Source organism: Schistocerca cancellata, chromosome 4 (genome assembly GCF_023864275.1).
Source record: "Schistocerca cancellata isolate TAMUIC-IGC-003103 chromosome 4, iqSchCanc2.1, whole genome shotgun sequence".
NCBI lineage: Eukaryota > Metazoa > Arthropoda > Insecta > Orthoptera > Acrididae > Schistocerca > Schistocerca cancellata.
In genome coordinates, this window is record NC_064629.1 from 502,847,121 (window position 1) to 502,870,416 (window position 23,296).

General features: G+C 39.5%; 1 protein-coding gene across 1 annotated transcript in view; it reads right to left on the minus strand.

Annotated features, from left to right (window-relative positions):
* The window catches only part of LOC126184876 (methionine aminopeptidase 1D, mitochondrial), a 136,637-nt gene that overhangs the window by 95,234 nt on the left and 18,107 nt on the right, over positions 1–23,296 (minus strand). Inside the window, exons 2-3 of the mRNA XM_049927501.1 lie at positions 8,231–8,444; positions 7,629–7,820 (exon numbers count right to left, since the gene is read on the minus strand). Of these exons, the coding sequence (XP_049783458.1) occupies positions 7,629–7,820; positions 8,231–8,444 (406 nt within the window). The remainder of the gene's footprint in view (positions 1–7,628; positions 7,821–8,230; positions 8,445–23,296) is intronic.

Consider the following 23,296-nt stretch of genomic DNA (forward strand, 5'->3'; position numbering starts at 1 on the left):
AGCCTTACATGGATGTGCATTGCCCTGCTAAAAAAAGCACATAATCTTTCTATAAAAGAAATGGCAGCAGCACAAGGATAACAGCCTGTGCAATGTAGCCGGCACTGTTTACTTTACCCTGCAGAAACACCAAATGTGACCATGAGTTGTAACTGATGACCCTCCCACACCATGAAGTCTGTGATGGGACCTGTGTGTTGTGGGTGAATGCAGTCTCAAAGAGTCAGCTCACCAGGTATATGCCAAATGCTTTTACATCCATCACTTTCATACAGGCAGAGCCTACTCTCATCACTGGAGACAACAGAGATTCATTCCACTTTCCAGTCAACCCTTTCATAACACCAGTGTAACCATGCTTGATGTTGTCAGTGGTAGCCTGGCTAGAGGCAAATGTTTTCTTAATCCTGATGCAAGCAAATTGGTCCTGATGGTCCCTGAACACAACAGGTGCACACGTCCTAGAATTTCATCCTGGGATGATGTTTGGTCAACATTGCTGGTTGCCCAACATGTGTAGCAGTGCATCGATAGGTCCACCCAGCTTCCTGCAAGCCCCCAATGTGGCACTGTTCGTCTTCACATTGTTTCACACCATTTCCCTTGACAGAGCCATTATTCATCATACATTTGAACTGCCAGTGTTTAATAAGCCCCCTCCCCCCACCCCCACCCCCCTGCCTCTTCTGCACCTATTTTAACCTTGAGGGCTTCTCAAAAGAGAAACATGTAACATGAAGATTCACTGTCAACTTGAGACAACTCTTCAGCATCGGCATCAGTAAGAGGGTCAGGTTTAGAGTCTCTGGCACTCCACTGACACTGCTCCCCCGTGCTTCTGATACACAGTAAAGTAGATGCACAGTCTGCAGGTCAGTTTTTTTCTGTGGAAGAAGCTGCATCTGTGTGATGGCATAGTACTTAGTGAAACTTGGGTAGTTCAAGTACCTCTTCAAAGTTACCTCATGCAGCACATTCATTTGGAACAGCTCACCACTGACCAGCAGCTCCACAACAGAGAACATTTGCAGTGGGGTAGTATTCAAGTTTGTTAATTTTGTAGCAAACTTTAACCATGAAGTTATGCTCAATACAGAATTTTGCATAAAGGCATGGGTAGAAATTTCACTTGGTGTCTTCTCCCAAATGCAAAAAATCTCATGATACAAAAACTCTAAACTGAGAGTGAGAAAGAAAAGTATGCTTGTATTCCTCAAAAGAAAGGAGCATGAATATTTGATCAATGCAAAGGACCTACACCCAACTTTTGCCACAGCAGGAGTATATAAAATCGCTCTCACATGTGATCAAATGTATGTGGGAACTATAAAAACAAGCAACAACCACTTAATGCCTTCCTATGAGACAGCTTCCATTCCATTTGAACTATGTAAGCAGAAACCACATGTGGCTTAAAATCAAAAAAGATAGTTTCAACAGCAACTGAGAGATTTATACCAAATAAATTAATAAAAGATGGAATTGACCCCAAGTGGTACACAAAAGATCAGAACACTGCTGCAGAAGAAATAAAAAATAAGCCTGCCAAATTTTGTGCTAACTTTAATGTAAGATGCTTTTAATAGTTTCCAGAATGAAACTCTGTCTCTAAATGTGACAGAAAATCCAAAGAGATTCTAGTCATACGTGAAGTATGCGAGCGAAAAGATACAATCAATACCTTCCCTGCCCGATAGCGATGGAAATGTTATTGATGACAGTGCCACTAAAGTGAAGTTACTATACACAGTTTTCTGAAATTCCTTCACCAAATGCAATGTCGTGAATATTCATGAATTTGAATCAAGCATAGATGCAAACATGAGTAACACAGAAGTAGATATCCTTGGCATAGCAAAGCAGCTTAAATCCCTTAACAAAGGTGAGTCCTCTGGTCCACAATGTATACCAATTATATTCCTTTCAGGGTATGCTGATATTAGCTCTATACGTAACAAGCACATACAACCACTCACTCAATGAAAGATCTGTACCTATGGAATGTTAAGTTGCATACACCATACCAATCCTCAAGAAAGGAAGCAGGAGTAATCTGATGAATTACAGACCCACATCACTGAAATCAGCATGCAGTAGGACTTTGGAATGCAACTAGCTATTTCTTCCCATGAAGTAATAATTGATATCAATGGAGGATATCAAATTGATTCTATATTTTCAGATTTTCAAAAGGCTTTTGATACCATTCCTCACAAGTGGTTTCTATTCAAATTGAGTGCCTATAGAGTATTGTCTCAGTTGTGTGACTGGATTTGTGGTTTCCTGTCAGAAAGTTCACAGTAAGTAGTAACTGACGCAAAGTGAATAAAACAAGAGCAATATATGGCATTCCCCAAGAAAGTTTTATGGGCTCTCTGCTGTTTTTAATCTATACAAATGATTTATGAGACAATCTGAGCAGCCATTTTAGATTTTTTGCAGATGATGCTATCAGTTACAATCAAGTAAAGTCATCAGATGATAAAACTCGATTACAAAATGATTTAAACAAGATATCTGTATAGTGTGAAAAGTGGCAATTGACCCTAAATAATGAAAAGCACGAGGTCATAAGTACTAAAAGAAATCCATTAAATTTCAGTTACACAATACATCACACAAATCTGAAGGCCATCAGTTCTACTAAATATCTAGGAATTACAGTTACAAAGAACTTAAATTGGAATGATCACATAGATAATGTAGTGGGGAACACAAACCAAAGAACTCTTAGAAGATCCAACAGGTCTACTAAACAATCACCTACATTATGCTTATCTGTCCACTTCTGGAGTACTGCTGTGCTGTCTGGGATCTGCATCAGATAGGACTGATGTAGGACACAGAATAAGTTCAAACTAGGGAAGCTCATTCTGTATTATTGCAAAACAGGGGAGAGAGTATCATGGATATGACATGAGAGTTGAGGTACAAATCATTAAAACAAAGGCATTTTTCATGGAAGCTAGATCTTTTCATAAAATTTACATCTCCAACTTTCTCCACTGAATGTGAAAGTATTTTTTTTTATGTCAACCTACATAGAGACAAATGATCATAGTAATAAAATAAGAGAAATTACAGCTTACACGGAAAGATACAGCTGTTCATTTTTCCCATGCACTGTTCGAGAGTGGGACAGTAGAGAAATAGAGGGAAAGTTGTTTCATGAACTCTCTGATAGCCATTTAAGTATGAATTGCAGATTAGTCATGTAGATACAAATAACGTAAATGGTGCCGACTCTTCCACACTACAAGCTCCGTAACACACACTGATGACTCTGCGAGCTTAGGCAGCAGTATGATAATGTCATAAAGCAATTGTTGTGTGGATATGTATAAACAGTTTGCTTTGTTGAGCTTGCTTAAGTTTGCACTGCTGAGTATTTACAGCCTCTGATGGTGTCTTCAGCATTGGAGGGCAAAGCGTTAGGCAGAAAAAAATGCCTTGAGTCACAGCCTAATGTCCATAAAACAAAAAAAGGGAACAAATATCAGCTGTAAAAGCCTGCAATGTACGATTCCTCGTGTATATTTGGTACACTGGAAACCTTTCTGTAGCAGTTCTCATTGTACAGCATTGGCACAAAGACTCTTGTGAGACTTAGCCTTCTGGAGAAGATTATTCTGTCCTTCCTTATTTAGTGCCAGATTATTCCAACTCTGAATTCCAATTCTCTTTATGTCCTTTCTGATACCTTCCCTTCACCTTAGCTTTAATCTTCCACCTCTCCTGGTTCCTTCAAGCACTGCACTAACTATCTCCTTTACCACTTTATCATTTGTTGGGGTCTCATTTCGATAATTTTTCTTAGTTACAGGCATATACACTTAAACTCAGAAAAAAAAGCACATCACCTTCAACGAATAGGGATAGGACGTTCATATTCACAGGATATGTTATGTTCTGCAGAAACGGCTAGCATTTCAGTCAACTCAGTTCAGCATGTATCCTGTCGTCTTGGAGGCACACCATGAGCCCTAATAACTTGTTTATGCATGATGTCATCCACACATACAAGGTGCAATGGTGTCCCATGTTATAGTCATTGATGCAACATGAAATTGATTCCAAAGTTCATCTGTGGGGGTTGGCACTGTGTCACAGTGCTGCACCTGTCATTTCACCGTATACTACACATTTTCAATTGGCAACAAGTCTGATGATCTGGCGGGCCAAGGCAAAAGACTGACATGCTGTGACAGCAAGAATGCATGAGTTAATGCAGCAACATGTGGTTGTGCATTGTCTTCCTGAAAAATGGTGTCTGGGGTGTTGTGCAGAAAGGGTATGACTACAGATCACACAATGTTACTTACTTAGGTGTCACAGAATGTGACTCACATAGGTAACACTGCTCACAGCGCCCTCGACACACACCAACTGTGATTTGTGGTTGTGCCCAATAGCATCCCACACCATAAGGCATCGAGTTGGTGTTGTAGTCTCGTATGAACGTAGCCACTATGATGCCACTCCCCCTGTCTGCAGAAAATCAAAATGCGGCCATCATTTTCTGACAAACAGAACCTGGATTCATCCAATACACTATATTATGCCATTCCTGTCCCCAGTGATGTTCCATACACCACTACCATCTAGCATGTTTCTATGCATTCATCAAAGGTAGGCAGAGAAATGAAGATGCACACGCAACCCATGTCATAATAAACGGCGACAGACTGTCATCCCTGATAGTGTACAATGTGTCACACTGTTCCACTGTTGTGCCAGAGCCTTAAAGGATGCAGATCTGTCCTTCAACGCCAATCGGATGAGGTGTTGATCTTCTCGGGGGCTGGTCTGGGTGATGTGACCTGACCAATGTTGTCGTGTTGTATGGCCCTTCTGTGAACCATTCTGCACACACCCTTTGCACTGCAAAACACTTGGCCCCACACAAGCAGCAATTTACTGGAAGGATGCATCACATTCTCTCATTCCAATAATGTGCCCTCTTTCAAACTCACTGATTTGATGCTACAGTTTGCGCATATGTCTGTGAGGCATCCTGCATGTCTGCTCAAGTCACATTGGTCCATTACCTTCAGTTCATAGCAACAACAAGAGCTGAAGGTACATTTCACCAGTAGTTTGTGTTGCATCACGATATCAATGTTGACTTTGAACCTGTGGACTGACAAGGTTCAAATGCCGATCATTTCTACAGAACATACTAATACACAAGTCCTGTGCATATGAACATCCTATCTCTAATCGTTTAAGGTGTTCTGTTTTTTTTTCTGAACATGAGAGTACTTAGTTTTCTCTACATTTATCTGTAGGTTCAACTTCTAGCATCTCTTTCAAAACTTGTAAAGGCTTCTTTCATTGTTCTCAGTGTTACTGAAATTATATCATCTGCATATATTTGTACAGTTTGTATAGGACAGTCCCCCTTGTGTTGATTCCCAGATTTCTTATAAGCTTTTTGAAGGCTGTATTAAGCGGAAGCAGGATAATGCATCGCTCTGTCTTACGCCATTTGGTGATAGCGCTTGATAAAATATTCTGTATTTTAATTTGACTCCAAGCATTTTCAATAGTAGATTTCTTCCACTGCTATATACTTCTCACTTCTGTCAATAGTGCTGTAGGCTGATGTGAAGTCTATAAAGAGGTGACATGTATCAATCCCAAATTCGTTTCACATGTCCATTCCAGTCATAGTTGCTGATGTCATAGTATTAACATTGGTGCATGCATGGGTTGTCAGCTGCCATGACCCATTGTTAGGAGTGTTCGGTGCACTGTGTGTTCGGACACATTTGTACTCCACCTAGCATTAAAGTCTAATGTTAATTCTGACACAGTTTGCTGCCTGTCCTGTTCTAGTAGTCTGTGCAGTCTATGACATCTGATATCTGTAGTGAGGGGTGAGAGCCCAACCCCTCGACGTCTTGACATGATTTCATCTTGTTGAAGACACTCACCATAGCTCTCCTCGTGCAGTTTCTGAAATGCTCACACCAAGCCTCTGGACTATCACAATCTGCCCTAGGTCAAAATCAGGTAGATTGTGCACCTTTCCCATTCTACACATGGACAGCATGCTCACTGGTACTAAATGCACCATGCGTGTGTCTGACTAGCAGTCGTTCCATGCCAGGTGATGCTGCTATTGGCTGGACGGATTTATATTGATAGTAGGTCAATGGTCATAATTTTTTGGCTGATCAATGTAGATCTTTGCGGTTAAAAGTTTTACTGCCCACTACCATATTTCTTGAAGATGCAAAGCGTACAAGTCTAATCCCATTGTCAGATCCCATTGTCATTTTAGCATTAATTTTCCAAAAATTATCTTACAGTCTCCTCTTGTACATTCAGTGTATGTCATCTAACTCATCATAAAAAGCATCCTTCTCTTCTTCACTCTTCTCTTCAGTTGGGGCATGAGCACATTCTGAATCTGCACGATCTGTGTGATTTTACCTGGAAGTCCATATTAAGATGTTTTTTCTTCTTATTTACTATAAAACCAGTACCAAGTGTGACTTTTTTGATAGCTATAAAAAAATCATGTGCTCCTTCTCTGTCACTCCCTCACCTAATCATCTCACCTCTTGAAGAGGTGTAAATCCAGTTGGTAATTGTCCAGTTAATCAAGTAATTTCTTTAGAGCTCCAGTTTGATAGGGAGTTAGAAAATTCCATGATCCCAATATCAGGTCCTTTAGACACCTGCCATTTCATCGTAAACAGATCCGCTGGCTATTCCTTCATTAAATTTTTGAACATTTGATTTTTACAGTTAGTATCATCAGTCCAATGCCAGCCCCAATGATTCTGGAGTGCTGATGCTTTCTGTTAGGGTTGGCTCCCTTCATTGGTGGATCCCCATTTCAAAGCATCGGGAACTCACTTTTTCACCATTGCATAACTTAGTTGGGTATATTGAGTGCATCTGTTGCCCAGGGGCCATGGCGTGGATATGCATACATTGCACTCAGTAGGGATACATGGTATTTCCTGTGTTCTGTTAGTACATTTCCACCTGCAGGAAATGCACCCACAGGTTCACATACTACACCTTTGGCCCCCAGAGATCTGTATATTACACCAAAATAATAAATCTTTTTTACAACATAAAATTTTCTTCATTTAGCAGGTACTTGTCTATTAACAGATCAGGAGAACAGATAAAATGCATTTGGTTTTAAAATATGTGTTGGTTCATTACTACTGTTGTGGTACACACAACAACTAACTGATAATTAACTATTTTAATATTGATGTCCATTTTACTTTTAATAAAAAATAGGCCATTAATGATGGCACATTTCAGTTTCGCACAGACTGGGGACAAATCAGTTGCATCCTGTGTAGGAAGCCATTAATGACTGACACAGAGAAGCAATGGAACACGTAAATATGGATGACTGTGCTAGGACTTCAGTCACTCCCTTCCAGGCAGTAGGCACAATGTTTCACTGTTGTGCATAGTAATTCAATGAAAAAACTTGCAACCTAATGCAGTAATTGTAATCTTTTGCTGTAAAATTATAAAGTAATGCAGTTAATAAGTCTGAGAGAATCTTCAGATTTATTTTATACTATGTCTAAATGTTTTATTTCCTATTACAAGTAATATAGCCACAAGAAATAAAATATATACATCATTACCGTCACATCTACATTAATTATATCTCCATCTCTCAGAGGCCGTAGATCAGGAATACCATGGCAGATAACATTGTTCACAGATGTACAGATGGACTTTGGAAAACCATGGTATCGTAATGGTGATGGATATGCTCCGTTTTCTATTATCATCTGATGTAGCTTTCCATCAATGAAGTCGGTAGTTACTCCTACCTAGATCAAAAATTATATTTATGGCAGTCAGTAAACCATAACAATTTGAAGAAAGGCAACTTTTTGTACACAATCATTTTGTGCTTTCTCTGAATTTTTTAAAGTGACATGTGAAACCTGCTGCCGTTTCTTTTGTAAGATGAAGCACACAGATTTAGGTATGTAAATAACCACAAAAACAGTATGAAACCTTAATCCTTCAACCATAATTCCAAAAATGTCCTAAAAAGAAATAGGTACTGTCCCAGTCTTTTAAAAAGTTATGTGTAATCACATGTAGCTTACACAAAAATTGTAACAGCAGTATCATTCACTGCTTACTTGTAACAAAAGCTAACACAGTAGTTATATAATTATTGGCACATCAGTGTTAAAACTGCACACCAAGGCAAAGTTCAATTTGAAATTACCTTCAGTAAAGGTATAGCTGCATTTAAAACCTTTTTAGCCAGCTGACAGCTCAGCCTCATTTTGTCTATGGCAACAGCAGATTTTGTTTCTGTGGCATAAACTACCTCTGGCACAGAAGATGCAAAATATTCTGGCTTTTCAATATTTGGAGGCACTGTTTTCTCTGCTGTAACCTCATATGGGCGAACAACATCATATTTTCCACTGATGGACCTTAAACATGGTGTAAAATCCAGGTTTTTATGTCTTGCAGTGAAATAAACTAAAACAACATAACATTTGAGATATGTCACATTATGACAGATATAATCATAAATATATGTACACAGTAAATTTACACTGACAAGGCTAACAATACACAATAGATACAAACAACAGTCTTACACAAAACTTTGGTTTCATGGTATTATTTCACATTCAGAACACTTTATGCACACAACAGTTCTCAATGGGGGTGTTGTCCACAATGACAAACACAAGAAAGTCTCTTACGGGTTTGTCAAGGATCCTAGAGCTTGCATATATTCAAGTGATCTCAATTATTTCCATGCTGGTATCAGGAAGTATATCAACATTACATGTTGTGATCATCTAATTCCATGGTCATACACTGAAGATGTTGAAGACAAGTTCAAAATTTACATATTCCGGTCATTTCCTACGTAGTTCTTTCTTCAGCTCTTGTTCCACTGGAGGAAGTAAATACTATTCTAAGGTGTGGCAGCTGTCATTAGAATAAATTAAATTTATGGTCGTCCACAATTCTTTCGCAGGCATCATCTGCCAATTTGCGATTCCTACATGCACATGTCTCCTGAAATTAAACACCAAAGTGTGACAGAGCCTTCCTCATCAAGTTTAATGTGTGATACAAATATGACCATCAAAACTTAATGATTAGTTCCTACTGACGGGCTATATCTAAATTACAAATGATACTGTATTACAAATACACAAGCCCATCAAAAGAAAAATTTTGAGCACACTTTTATTGCATTGTTGTTCTTTTTTGTCGGTTTTGCATTTTTAATACATTTTGCAGTATATTTTGTGGTTATTGGGTTTGCCTGTACACGAATTTTGTGATAGTTGCTACTTAGCTCTGACTTGTTTACGTACTGAAATAAATGCTCGTGATGAATTGTGGGGATTCGCACATATATTTATACATTCCTTTTGCTATGAGTAGCTGCACATGTGTCTTTTTCCTTGTAACTCAAGTGAAGAAGTAGCATCACTGCATGACATTTATCTCATGTTTTGAATTTCTTTTACGTCTGACTTCTGTCTAACATTTTTGTTTACACATGTCTGACGTAACCTTTTTGTTTTGCATATTTAAGTTTTCATTTCTTTGCTTTAGATATTTATTTTACCATGAGTGAAAACTATGAGAGTTGTCATAGAAAAGTAACTAATAGGATGCAGTGAGAGAGCTTGAGGCAATGTAATGGGGGAAACTTCGAGGAGGTCACTGAGGCACTCTCTTGGAACTGAAAAATATGCAACAGGACTGGACTGAGAGAGGAACAGGAAAGGAAGGTCTGTGTCCTTCAGGCACATTTGGATCAGCCTAAGAGAGAGCTAATGAGGATGAAGGAAGGTAGTGCTGAGGGAGGATGGTTGGAAACTGGCAGTTGGTAGGAAGTCTAGTGGGAGGAGGATGTGATATTACAATTTTATTGCATCCACTAGCAACAGATTCCAACTGCCAAAGTTGATAGGAGAAGAGCCTCATGATGGTGTAGGGGTGGAGAATGTGCAGCAGAATCTGTCCATGAATAGGAAAGACAGGTAAAGCACAAGTGTTAGGAAGAAGAGGGTGCTGTTGTTAGGTAGCAGTCACAGCAGAGGTGTAGAACCTCAATTACAGGAGAATTGAGGGAAGGGGTATCAGCTCACCACCATTTTCAGAGTGAGCTGGATTAGGTGGTTTGTAATGGTTGTAAGAATTGTGGAAGAATTTGTCAATGGATGAAGTAATGACAGTGGGTGGGGCACGGAACTGCTTGGAGAGGGACAGGGCATACAACATATGTGGTGACCTGAGTTAGACAGCTTCCCTAAATGGTGGCACCAATGTGAGCAGGGTTGGGCTGTTCCGGCAGCATGATCAGCCTTGTCTTGGCAGTGCTATTCAGTGAGTCACTGTGGAACTGGAGATGGCACTGAAGATTGTTGCTGAGGCACACACTGCACTGGTACTGGTGGGATCTAGAAGGATGTGAGGCTACACTAGGCACGGTATGCACCTCAACAGTACTGAGAAAGGAGGTTGATGGAGTTAACTAGAGTACAGCAGCTGGGTGTAGAGCCACACACGGTCAATACCTGTTGTCATGGGTAGAAGGACTAGGCCTTTTTTAGGACAAACCATTACAACAGGCACCCCTCCCTTGTAAATATCTCAACCAGTTTAGAGATTTCTCCATTGTGTGCCCAGAAGATAGATTGTTCCACATCAGAGTGCACAGACACCATGGAAATTTGCTCAAAATTATCTATTGTTCATCAAAATGGGCACTCCATTAAAAAATACAGCACACTAGATTGAAGCTGAATTACAGCCTCGGAACAGTATGGTGGTATGCACTGCATCATACACGAAAGTGACAAAAATCATGGGATAATGATATGCACATATATAGATGGTGGTAGTATCCCATACACAAGATATAAAAAGACAGTCTATTGGCCAAACTGTCATTTGTACTCAGGTGATTCATTTGAAAAGGTTTCTAATGTGATTAATGCCACACAACAGGACTTAACAGAATTAACAGACTTTGAGCGTATAATGGTAGTTGGAGCAAGAAGCGAGGGACATTACATTAGGCAATTCAAGATTCTGAAACCCACAGTGCAAGAGTGTACCAAGAATATCACATTTCAGGCATTACCTCTCACCACAGACAATGCAGTGACTGATGGCCTTTACTTAATGACAGATCTGTGGCACTTGCGTAGGATTGTCAGTGCTGACAGACAAGCATCACTGCGTGAAACTACCACAGAGATCAATGTGGAACATATGATGAATGTATCCATTAGGACAGTGTGGCAAAATCTGGCATTAATGGTTTATGGCGCACATGACCGATGTGAGTGCATTTGCTAACAGCACAACATTGCCTGCAGTGCCTCTCCTGGGATTGTTACAACTTCAGTTGGACCCATGACAACTGGAAAATTGTGGCCTGATCACATTAGTTCCGATTTCAGTTGGTAAGAACTGCCGCGCGGGGTTAGCCAAGCGGTCTAAGGCGCTGCAGTCATGGACTGTGCAGCTGTTCCCGGCGGAGGTTCGAGTCCTCCCTCTGGCATGGGTGTGTGTGTTTGTCCTTAGGATAATTTAGGTTAAGTAATGTGTAAGCTTAGGGACTGATAACCTTAGCAGTTAAGTCCCATAAGATTTCACACACATCTGAACATTTTTTTTTTTTTTTTTTTGGTAAGAACTCACGCTAGGGTTTGAGTGTTGCACAGACCCAACAAAGCCATGCGCCCAAGTTGTCAACAAGGTACTGTGCAATCTGGTGGTGACTCCATAATGATGTGGGCTGTGTTTAGGATTTTGAGTGTTGGGCAGTGGTGTACAGGTACGAGTTATCAACAACAAATCAATGTCGGTGTTTACATAGACTTGACTGGGTCCTCTGGCCCAATTGAACTGATCAATGATCAATGACTGGAAATGGTTATGTCAGCTACTTGGAGACCATTTGCAGCCATTCATGGACTTCATGTTCCCAAACAATGATGCATCATGTCACTGGGCCACACATATTTGCAACTGGTTTGGCCAAATCATTCTCTCAAATTGATCAGAATGTTCTTCACTCAGATTGCCCAAAATGAATCCCACATTTATGGGACATAATCGGAAAGTCAGTTCATGTACAAAATCCTGCACTGGCAGCACTTTCACAGTTATGATGGCTGTAGAGGCAGCATTGCTCAATATTTCTGCAGGAGAATTCCAACAACTCATTGAGTCCATGTCACATTGAGTTGCTGCACTACACCAGGGTGGTCCGACATGATATTAGGAGGCATATCATGACTTTTGTCACTTCAGTGTATAAGATTATTGTCTTATAAATGTGTTAGCTGCTACAGCAGAACTACAGTAGAGGGAATCAATTGTGAACTGCAGAGTAGTCATATAAACGTAGATACTTCACAGGTGGCACATATTTTAAAGCTAAAGATGTCTCATCTCAATTAATGTGGATAAACATTTTAAATTGGCAGCTGTTGAACCAATGATGCTAGACATCTATAAGAAGTTAATTGTTCTGTATGTGTACCATTCGCCTAATGATAATGAGGACATTTTCTTTAACAAATTAACTGAAATCTTAGTAAGTCTCGACCTCAAAAATATTATAATAGTACGTGGAGAAACGGTTATTATCACAGGTGTTAAGGGTGAAATTAGTGATAATTTTTTAGACATTTTAAGCAATTTTGGCATTGCATAAGTGGTAAACACTGCTACCAAGGTATCAAAAAGTTCAGCACCAGTCTCAGACAATGTACTTCCAGATATTGACAGGGAAAATTGTAAATTATTTATAAGCGATCTTAGCCTTTCTTGTCATTGCTGCTGGGTAATAAAGCTAAAGACGGGCTTGGTAAAGCCCACAAAACTGCAGAACTACAAAAGGATCTTCTCAGAAAATAAAATTCATTTTTTTCTAGGACACTGGAAAATCAAACGTGGGATGAAGTGTATATGGGAAACTGGATGCTAAGCTCTTTACACTGTCCACACTGTTTAAATTAATTTTTGGGGAGACATTTCCAAAAGTAGCCACTCTACAGCAGTAGCAACTAAGGAAAATAAATGGATAACTCTGGGTATTAGAAAGTCCTCCTAAACACTTAAATTTTTCAGTTCTTTGGAAAGACTGCACTACAGTTCCCTGATTATTACCATAGGGCCGGCCAGAGTGGCCGTGTGGTTCTAGGCACTACAGTCTGGAACTGAGCGACTGCTACGGTCGCAGGATCGAATCCTGCCTCGGGCATGGATGTGTGTGATGTCCTTAGGTTAGTTAGGTTTAATTAGTCCTAAGTTCTAGGCAACTGATGACCTCAGAAGTTAAGTCGCATAGTGCTCAGAGCCATTTGAACCATATTACCACAGGCATAACAAAATATACAGGTGGGTACTATTTGCTGCCAAAAGGTCATTCAATGACATGTTAATATTTAAGGCAGAAAATAAAAACAAAGTAGAGTGAGATGTCATAAGACAATAAATTAGAAAAGGCAGGCACAAGTTTAATAACATGGAAATTAAAAATGGGGAAAAGATAACAGAAAATCTCCAGGAATTTCCAAATTCTGTGAATGGCAATTTCTCTGGTATTGAGAAGTTGCAGCAAAATCTTCCTAAAACACACATAGCCCCACAGTGGCCTACATGGCAATGGTGGTGTTTCCCACAACAGAGCTCAAAGTAAGGAAAAAAACACAGAAATTAAAAAATAAGAAGTCGGGGGTTTAGATGGGGTTCCAGTATGCTCCGAAGTGGTGCATAGATGGCATACAAGCCCCATTAACTAACATAATAAATGAGCCCTTCAATTCAGGCATTTTCCCAAAGTTCCTACAGCATGCAGCACAGACAAGTCAGCATAATAAAATCCTGCCAGCTAACAGCACTGCTGTCAGCTTTCAACTGCTAACTGCAGATGGCTGCAGGCATGAACACTAGGCACCCATAAAGCTATGACAAGACTGAGATATTGTTACATTTACAAAGGCACGTCACATGGTTGGTTAAGGTGGGTGTGCAAAGCTGCTGCACCCAGCCCACTGCAACTGGCTGGGAGCAACTTACACCAACTCAACTATAAGTGTGCCCTTACTAAAAAAACGCAATGCAGAAAGTATTGGAAACTTCAGGCCAGTTTCACTACTATTCTCAAAAATTACTGAATCTATTCTAAAAGATAGACTAATGAGTTACATGAATTAATAAAACCTGTTTACAAAGCACATTTTGGTTTCTGAAGTGGAAGTAGTACAATATCAGTCATTATTGAGTTCACAAAAGTGGTACCTGAAGCTCTTGACAGGGATGTTTAAGTCATATTTTTAGACTTTTCCAAGGCTTTTGATATTGATGACCATAAAATACTGCTAAACAAGTTGTGCCAGCCATATTTTTCACTTGGCGATACTGAGGTCATTTGACACGAGATTGTATTGAATGTAGGTGGAAGATTGTTGTCTCTAATGCAGATATTTGTGTGACATGGGGGTATGTCATATACCATAGACAACGTCAGTTTCAGCTCTCATATGGATAACACATGGCTGAAAACTTCATTATTGGCTGAAGCAACATTCTACCTACTACTCTCAGCAATCACTTAGTTGTGGCAGTAATCTGAATCCTAGTTGTTGTTGCTGTTGTTGTTGGCAGTGGTAGTAGTGATTTGAATGAAACACTTTGCCATGATCTGGCCATTGTTTCCTATGCTGATCTGGAGACTCCCATTGCTCCATGAAATCCTCCTGGTGGCCTCCAAGAAATGTACAGTTCAGTTCAATAACTGTTGCCAAATTCGTTTCTTGTTCTCCATAATGATATATGACATTTTGACCTTGCCACTCTAAAAGAGATGGTTCTCTGCAGAAGGCGTGTATGAACTCACACCTTCACATGTCTGTGCTCCTCCCCGTGGTTGCAAAATGGCATTCTTCACTTCTTCTGGGAATGGCCTGCCTTCTAAGGCTATATGAAGACTTCGGCATGGAATCATCAGTGACTTGGCACCTCATGCTGTTGATTTGATTCACTCATTCCTGTGCACTGTCTCTACAGTCAAACACATTCAATTAGCCATACACTTTCCCGTTAGCCTTACTGAGGACCTGAAGGCTTACTTTTTGGCACTGCTCGTTCTCATGTATGAATCTGTATTGGGAAAAAAAATCTCTGGAGAGATGGTCCATGATAACTTTCCATTAGGCAGTGTGTTTGAAGGGTGGTGTGCATTAAAAAGAACCAACAGCACAGAACAGATCTACAATACTGTTCATGTTTGTGCTCTGCACAATGTTCCGATAGCATAAATGTTCTGCAACAATAGGATATTAACAACTCAACCCTGGAAGGGGGGCACAGATGGTAGCAGAGTCTATATCACATGATGTGCTTTACAATTTGCACAGTGGTAGAATGGAAGGGAAAGCTGTGTTATGAGATTAGTAAAAGTCTTTTTCATTTCCTGATTTGTTTCATGGGAGGGGGGTAAGACAGACAGAGGTGATAAAAGTGACCATATGATGCATGTAAACAGAAAGAGGTTAAGTGGGTAGTGTGTGGGACAGGGGGAGAATGATAAGCATCATCAAAAAATATTGTTTTCCCCTCCTTTAGCGCTCTTCCTATTGAGGCTCTTCTTCCTGTGATGGCAGTAAACCCTTAGCAGGGGAATTAGAATCTTCAGAATGTTTGTGTGTGTGTCACATGGTGAACACACAGCTATTGCATTTTAATATAGCTGTCTGCTGGTTTGAGCATCGTTCTCAGTTAGTAAAAGCTGTATACAATCCATGATCAAGTTGATGAACATAATTTTCTCAGTTACAGAATTTCAGTGAGGGCATATTTTGGACCTGTGACGTGGCTGGATGGTGCTCCTGAAGCAATGCCAAGCACATTGTAACAATGAAAGAGTACCAAACAGTAGCTATATGTTACATGAATCTGTAAATCCGATGTACCAATTTCATTGGCATGGTGAAATGTGGTTATCGTAGCTTTGTATTTTTTAATAAAGAGAATGATTCCCTTGTGAAAATCACTGAACTCTTAAGAAGGGAGTTGCTGTCTTCTCCTTGCCAATTAAAGCATGTGAAACTGTTTAATTATACTCCCCTCCAGATTACACACATAGTGAAAAAAGGGGGCAAAGTTATCAATATGGGAGACATGGACTGGTCAGAAAACTCCTGCTTGTCTAAGGACACAAATGTATTCCTGTTCACAGAATAAACAACTGTTCTGCAACCAGCCATTCATTATGTAAAAGAGCCTTTGCAACTTAAAGAAGGAGTGGATATAGTAGTTTACAAATTAGCCAGCTGCATGGGATATAGTGTTGTTGCCAGTAAAAACCAGTATTTGTTTATCTTTTTCCTCTACTAAAGATAAAATGTGCTTTTGTCCAGTTGATTAAAGATAATGAACAACTTCCTGACCAGTCCAATACTTCTCTTCCTTTACTCCATAAAAATCATTTCATTCACACTAACAACATTTCAAAAAGCAAGTGGCAACCAGACAACCCTGTCAGAACTCAAATACAGCTGAGTGTTTACATAGAGCCAAAATAAATTGTGCCACATGAAATATTGCTGCCGAACCTGCATTAACAGAATTGATATTGGTGAGTCCATATGGCCATCCAGAAGTGGTGTTGGGTGATTGGTTTATGGAAAACAGTTGGTGAACCCATGTATAAAGTAGCTGTAATTAAACGGACAGTGTTCCGAGTGCTGCAGCATGGGCTGCATACATTGCAGGATGCTGAAACATCATGTTCATTAATCATTAATCTGAAAAAAAATATATAGTTCCACTTTCTGCCACTAGGTGAAAATATGGCACTTAAGTGATATGCGTGCAAGCAAAGGGGAGAAGCAACCAAACACATGATAACGGTGGTTCTGGCATGTTTATAAGGATATGGCCACAAGTTACAACATGTGTTAAATATGATCTGCCGACTCAGCAAAACGCAACATCCACAACATGGCATGGCCGACAGTTGCTTGTGGTATATCCAGTGTAATCAGAACGATATGGCATTGTATGCTAACCTTCATCTATCTCCATGCATGTCAAAAAATGAAGGCCAAGGTCACAATGTTATGGCTTATTTTGGGACTTTATTTGGCATACATTCTGTTTCTTGTAGGGATACTAGTGTATAATTTGTTGCAGAATCTTTTGAAACATTGACCAGGGGAGAGACGATTCCTGTAACACAGCTCGAGCACTGGCTGCAGAATGTGAGACACTGAGATATGTGCTGGACAGTTGGCTATAGCTATAACAACTTCATCACCAGCTGTCATGGGAACAGTCCACCTCCCTCTTCCTGTTGCACCACCTAATTCACCTTCCTTCAAATTTATTGATCATATTATTTAGTTCATTTATTGGCATGGGGCCTCTTTGCAATGCAGTGCTGCTATTGTTGCCATTCTGACACAGGAACTTTACCAGCAGTGCATGGTATTTCTTCTCAATAGCTGTTGCATTTCCTATGGACAACTTCAACCTTTTTAACCCTTTACACCAACAACCTCTTCACAATAGAAATGAAGATATGTCGCCAAGTGACAAACAGTATACGACATCATAACAGCAAACATTTCACTGCTTATAGCAGCAAATTTTCACCTGATGACCGAAAATGGAATTATTATATTTTCAGCACACCCAGGGTTCACACTGAATAATGAACACACCTACTACATTTCAATGCCCTATGATGTATACAGTCTGCACTGCAGCCTTCTGACCACTGTCAGTTTAATTATAACCAACCGGTACATGTAGTATGAAAGGAGCCTTTTGAACTTTGGTTCTAACAAGAAGAAAGTCTATAACTGTCCTTTATCTACATGGGAACCAAATTCAGCATTTCCTTTGGCATGGTACACATGTCATTATGACATCCATTATGCATTATCACAGCACCTCACCAGAAGTGTGTCAGAAATACCCATGATCATTTTTGCTTCAGAAACAAAACAAGACATTTTCCCAACTTAAAGAAGGAAATCCCCTCCTCCCACTTCCTCTCTTCAGATACCAAAGGATTACCTGCAGTTGTGTTACTCTCACTAATTATGTGGAAAAGACGTTGGGCATGATAACTTATCCGAATTTTAGAATACTGAGAGCTGCTTGCTTACTTTCAATGTGAGTTGATAACTTGCCTCTGCAGGAGGCAGCTATATAACATGCTTCCCTATTTCAGCATTATATTATAAGAATTTTTGTCAACCCTGAGGAGGCCTACCTAGAGACATAACGTCCTCAGAGGAAGTAATGCTCATCACATCCAAAGCATCAAGTACACTGCATGTGCTATGTGACTGTCATAAACAGGAAGACCTCAGTGTCTCTTGCCAATCTCAACCGGGTCCGAGTTTGGGGAAACCAAGTTTAGTACACCAATGAACACCGTGTTGCAACAGTGTATGTCACAAGGATCTTGACTTGTGGGGTGGATAGCTACTCAGACAAACAGTCATTGAGCAACTCTGAGGCACTTCCTGCACATCACATCAGTTTCATTAGCCTTTTTTATTATCTGGAGCTTATCCTGGGTCAACTTTGAATTCTCTAACTGCTCATGGGATTGCAATAGCTTCTGACTGCATAAATAAAAATATTCCATAGAGTATGAGTGTACTGTTGGCGAGTAATAACACTCACTCAGTGAAGGAAACTTTAGATAGTCCATTGAGAGCTTCGGTCCAGAAACGAATTTTAAACTATAAGAGCACACATGTGTTTCCAAGAATGTTGTCTTGACTGTTAAAGGAATATAAGTTTCATTTGAAAAGTTGCTTCCTTCTCCTACACACAGAAAGGCATCTTTGGAAAGATGGCGTCCAGTGAAAGCGTTCTTTGTGCTAAGTGCGAGAAAAACGTTAAAAATAAGGAATTCAGTGTTTTATGTGGACTGTGGTGTGGAAAATCGTTTCACACGGAATGTGTGGGGCTCACCAACAGCAAAGATTGCATTCTAAAGTGCTCAGAAGGTCGCTTAAAATACGTTTGTGACAACTGTGAAGTGAGGTTAGCCGACGAAATCTCAGAAGACATTAATACAACGAAACATGAACAAATCTCATACTCTAAGCAGCAATGCAATGCAAATTGTGAAAAAACTTACCAGTGATAACAAACAAATAAAAGAAAAACTAGACACTGTGATTGCCACAAACTCTAAGTTAGAAATATTGGTATCAAAAAGTGAAGAAGCATCTCAACCATCGAGAAACACAGCAAAACAGTGTGCAGAGGATGTAGAAAACAACATGCCATGTATTATAGCCAAAAATAAAGAGGTAAACATTGCTAATCTGAGGCAAAGTTCAAATACTGGTCTAGAGTGTGTCAGAGAAGCAGCACCTACCACCATCACCAATCACAACAGCAGCAAAAAGCCTGCAAATTCATCACATGGTAATTTTCCAACAAGAAATAATGTTGAAGACCCAAACACTGCTAGAGTGGCATCTAGTTCAAATGTAAACTATGAGTGTGTCAGTGAGACTGAACTCCACATTAAAAACAAACCAAATACAGATGTAAACAATCTGATGGATGAAAACTCTTTGGAAGGCATCAGTACAGACTGGCAAGAAGTGAAAAACAAGAGAGGAGGCAGAAGAAATTCGACTGTAGCAAAACAAGAAAATGAACTGGCCAAAACCACTGAAAACACAGGAAAAGAAAACAAAACATCTTACAAGACTGTGCTACAAAATGGAAAATCTGGTGAACAGTGTTTGAGGTCCACTATGCAAACGTTTGTGAATGCCAGTACTAAAAACAGAAATAAAGCCATAATAGGTATTGGCGATGGAAAAGGAATGCTGTATGGTTACAAAAAAGCCTGGTTTCACCTAAGCAAACTAAGGGGTGGCACCACAGCTGAAACTGTAACTAACTTCTTACAGAACACTTTCCCAAACCACAACAATTTTACAGTTAAAAAACTGGAAACAAAGGGAATAAATAATAGCTTCAAAATTGGTGTTGATTTCAACCTAAAAGATAAAATAATGGATAACAGTATATGGCCGAAGAACATTGTGATAAAACATTTTTTATTCCGGAGGATGCCCAGTGCACCATTGCGATAAACTCCCAAGACCAAGAACATTCCAGTGAAAAAGGAAATGATATCACTGAAGAAAATGCTGTCTTAGTTATAGTGAGTGTAAATGTGCAGTGCCTCAGAACAAAACATGATACATTATCTCTTTTTGTTGACGAAGTGAGACCTGATGTATTATGTATATGTGAACACTGGGTAGGCCAACCACAAACAGAATACTACAGAAACATTGAATATTTAGAAATGGTGAATGCATGGTGTAGAGAAACTACTATCCATGGTGGTGTGGCTATGTATGTAAATAGTAAACTCAGTGCCAATAAAACTGACTTAAGTAAATTTTGTGTAGATCTAGACCTAGAATTAGCTGCTTTGGGAGTGTCAGATGCCAACTTAATTGTTGTTTCTGTCTACCATTCCCCAGATGGAAATTTTGAAAATTTCCTCAACCAGTTGGAAAGCTGTCTGTGTCACCTAGTGCACTTAGGGACAAAACTTGCTTTATGTAGGGACTTCAACATTCATATTGGAGAAGGTAATGATAAAGAAAGAGCTTTCATGAACTTAGTAAGCAGCTAATGGCTATTTGTAGGAAACTCTCTACCAGCAAGAGGAGCTACTTGTCTTGACACAACTGTGACAAACCTAAATAGTTGGGACTACAAAGTAAGTGTGGTGGACCCTACACTAGGAGATCAGCATGCAGTAATCATGAAGTTATGGACAAACTCAGTAAGCACACAACAAATTCCCAGCTGGCATTCAAATTATGTATTCAGAAATAGAGTTATTACAAAGAAAAGCTTAGATGATTTCAAAACTACAGTGTCTTCTATGGATTGGCACCAAATAATTGATGAATTGCCAGCAAATTCTGCATTCAAACACATGTTCCAGACCCTTAAAGTGAAATTTGATGAACATTTCCCATTAAAACCCAAGAGATATTCAAATGCTAAAACAAAATGTAGGCAAAAAACTAACAAAGATAAGAGGTGGTATACTCCTAGACTAGATAAAATAAAATGTATTGTCCAAATACTAAATGACAAGGTCAAAGCTGCTGAAGATATAGATACTAAGGATAGACTGTCCTCTAGTTATTTACAGACCAAAAGGATCTACAGAAGTGAAGTAGAAAAAGCAAAGAAGGAAAGCAATGCCATATTTATTGAAGAAGCTCACAATCCTTGTAAAGCAGTGTGGGACCTGGTCAATGATCACAGAAAAAACCCACCTCTAGCTCTAATTCTTGCATTCCAGATGAGTTTAATGACTATTTTATAAAAATAGTGGAAAACACTGTAGATGAAATTCCTGACTTTGGAATAGATCCTGCAGCTGCTGTGAAATTTGAGAATAAATGCAGCATGGTAATGTGGAAGTGTGTGTATCCAAAAGAAATAATAAAAATTTTAAAAAGCTACAAATCTTCAGGGAGCCCTGATATTTATGGCATATCCTGTACTATGTTAAAAACTATAATAAATGAAATTGCACAGCCATTAGCAGTAGTAATAAATAAAAGCCTCCGTGCTGGGGAATTTCCAGACTTCCTGAAAGTAGCATGCACAGTGCCTGTTTACAAAAAAGGCAGTCCACATGAAGTGTCAAGCTACTGGCCCATATTTATAATACCAGTATTAGTGAAGGTGATTGAATAGATAATGAAAGAACAACTATTAAGTTACTTTGAAGGAAATAGTCTTTTTTATGATGCGCAACATGGCTTTTAGAAGGGCAGGTCAACAACAACAGCTGTACTTGACTTAGTTACAAACATATGTCAGGGTTTTGAAGACAAAGAGTCTATGTCACTAGTACTCTGTGACCTTAGTAAGGCATTTGACTGCATCCAACATAAAGCTCTGCTCAGAAAGCTAAAAACATATGGTATAGGGGGATTTGTCCAGCAAACTCTTGAATCCTACCTGAGAAACAGACGACAGATTGTCTCCGTGCAAGGAGCTGATTCAGGTGAGAAGAAGCTACGGCATGGGGTGCCACAGGGATCAGTAATAGGGCCCCTGCTGTTCCCTATCTTCGTAAATGACATAGGTTCCAATGGACACATCTTACAGTTTGCGGATGATACAACCTTGTTCTCAAACAGGCAGTCCAACAAGCAGAAGTCTTGTTCAATGAAGCTAAGGCCTGGTTTATCATGAACAAAATGAAAATTAATGAAGAAAAAACTCAAGAGGATGATATGCAGCCTCAGCAATACTGGAGCACTGGGTTACACAGTAGATGTTAAACTTCTGGGCTTTCTCATTGATACCAAATTAACCTGGCAACAGCACACGAAACATGTATGTTCCAAACTTTCACGGGTCCTGTACCTCTTGAGGAAACTGAAAAGTATAGTACCAGAACAGTACCTTCTAACTGTGTACTATGCAATGTCCCACAGCCACATCAGTTATGGGCTGTTGTTGTGGGGCCATTCAGCAGGCTGCAAGAATGTGCTTATACTGCAAAAGAAAGCAATGAGGATCATTACTTCAAGCAAAAAAACAGACCACTGCAAACCAATTTTCACCAGGTTAGGAGTTCTGACTGTTTACAGCCAGTATATATTGAACTGCCTCTTCCACATAAAGAGAAAAAAAATGGCTCTGAGCACTATGGGACTTAACATCTATGGTCATCAGTCCCCTAGAACTTAGAACTACTTAAACCTAATTAACCTAAGGACAGCACACAACACCCAGTCATCATAAAGAGAAACCATGATATTTACAGAAAGAGAAATGAAGTCCAGAAATACAGCACTTGCAACAAAGACAGTATCGACATGCCAAGGTGTCGATTAGCAGAGACACAAAACCGCTTCCCAATGGTGGCCCTAAAATTGTTTAATGCTCTACCTGATCACATTCAGTCTTTACCATGGGAGCAGTTTAAAACTACTATTGTAAGCTAAAAGAGCAACCCTTCTACAATATTGAAGAATTCTTCTCTAGTAATGTCACAGTGTTTACTTGAGCTGCAGCTCAGTTCCATGACTCCAACAGCAACCGTTATATTTAATTTCATTACATACTTGTATCTGTTTTATAGTTGTGATATTATTGTAATCTAATTTATAACTTAAATATGTCTTGCAGTATTAAATTACTATCATAGTAGAGTTGTATTCATGTATTTTGCAAATGCTGTATCTTGATGCTGTCT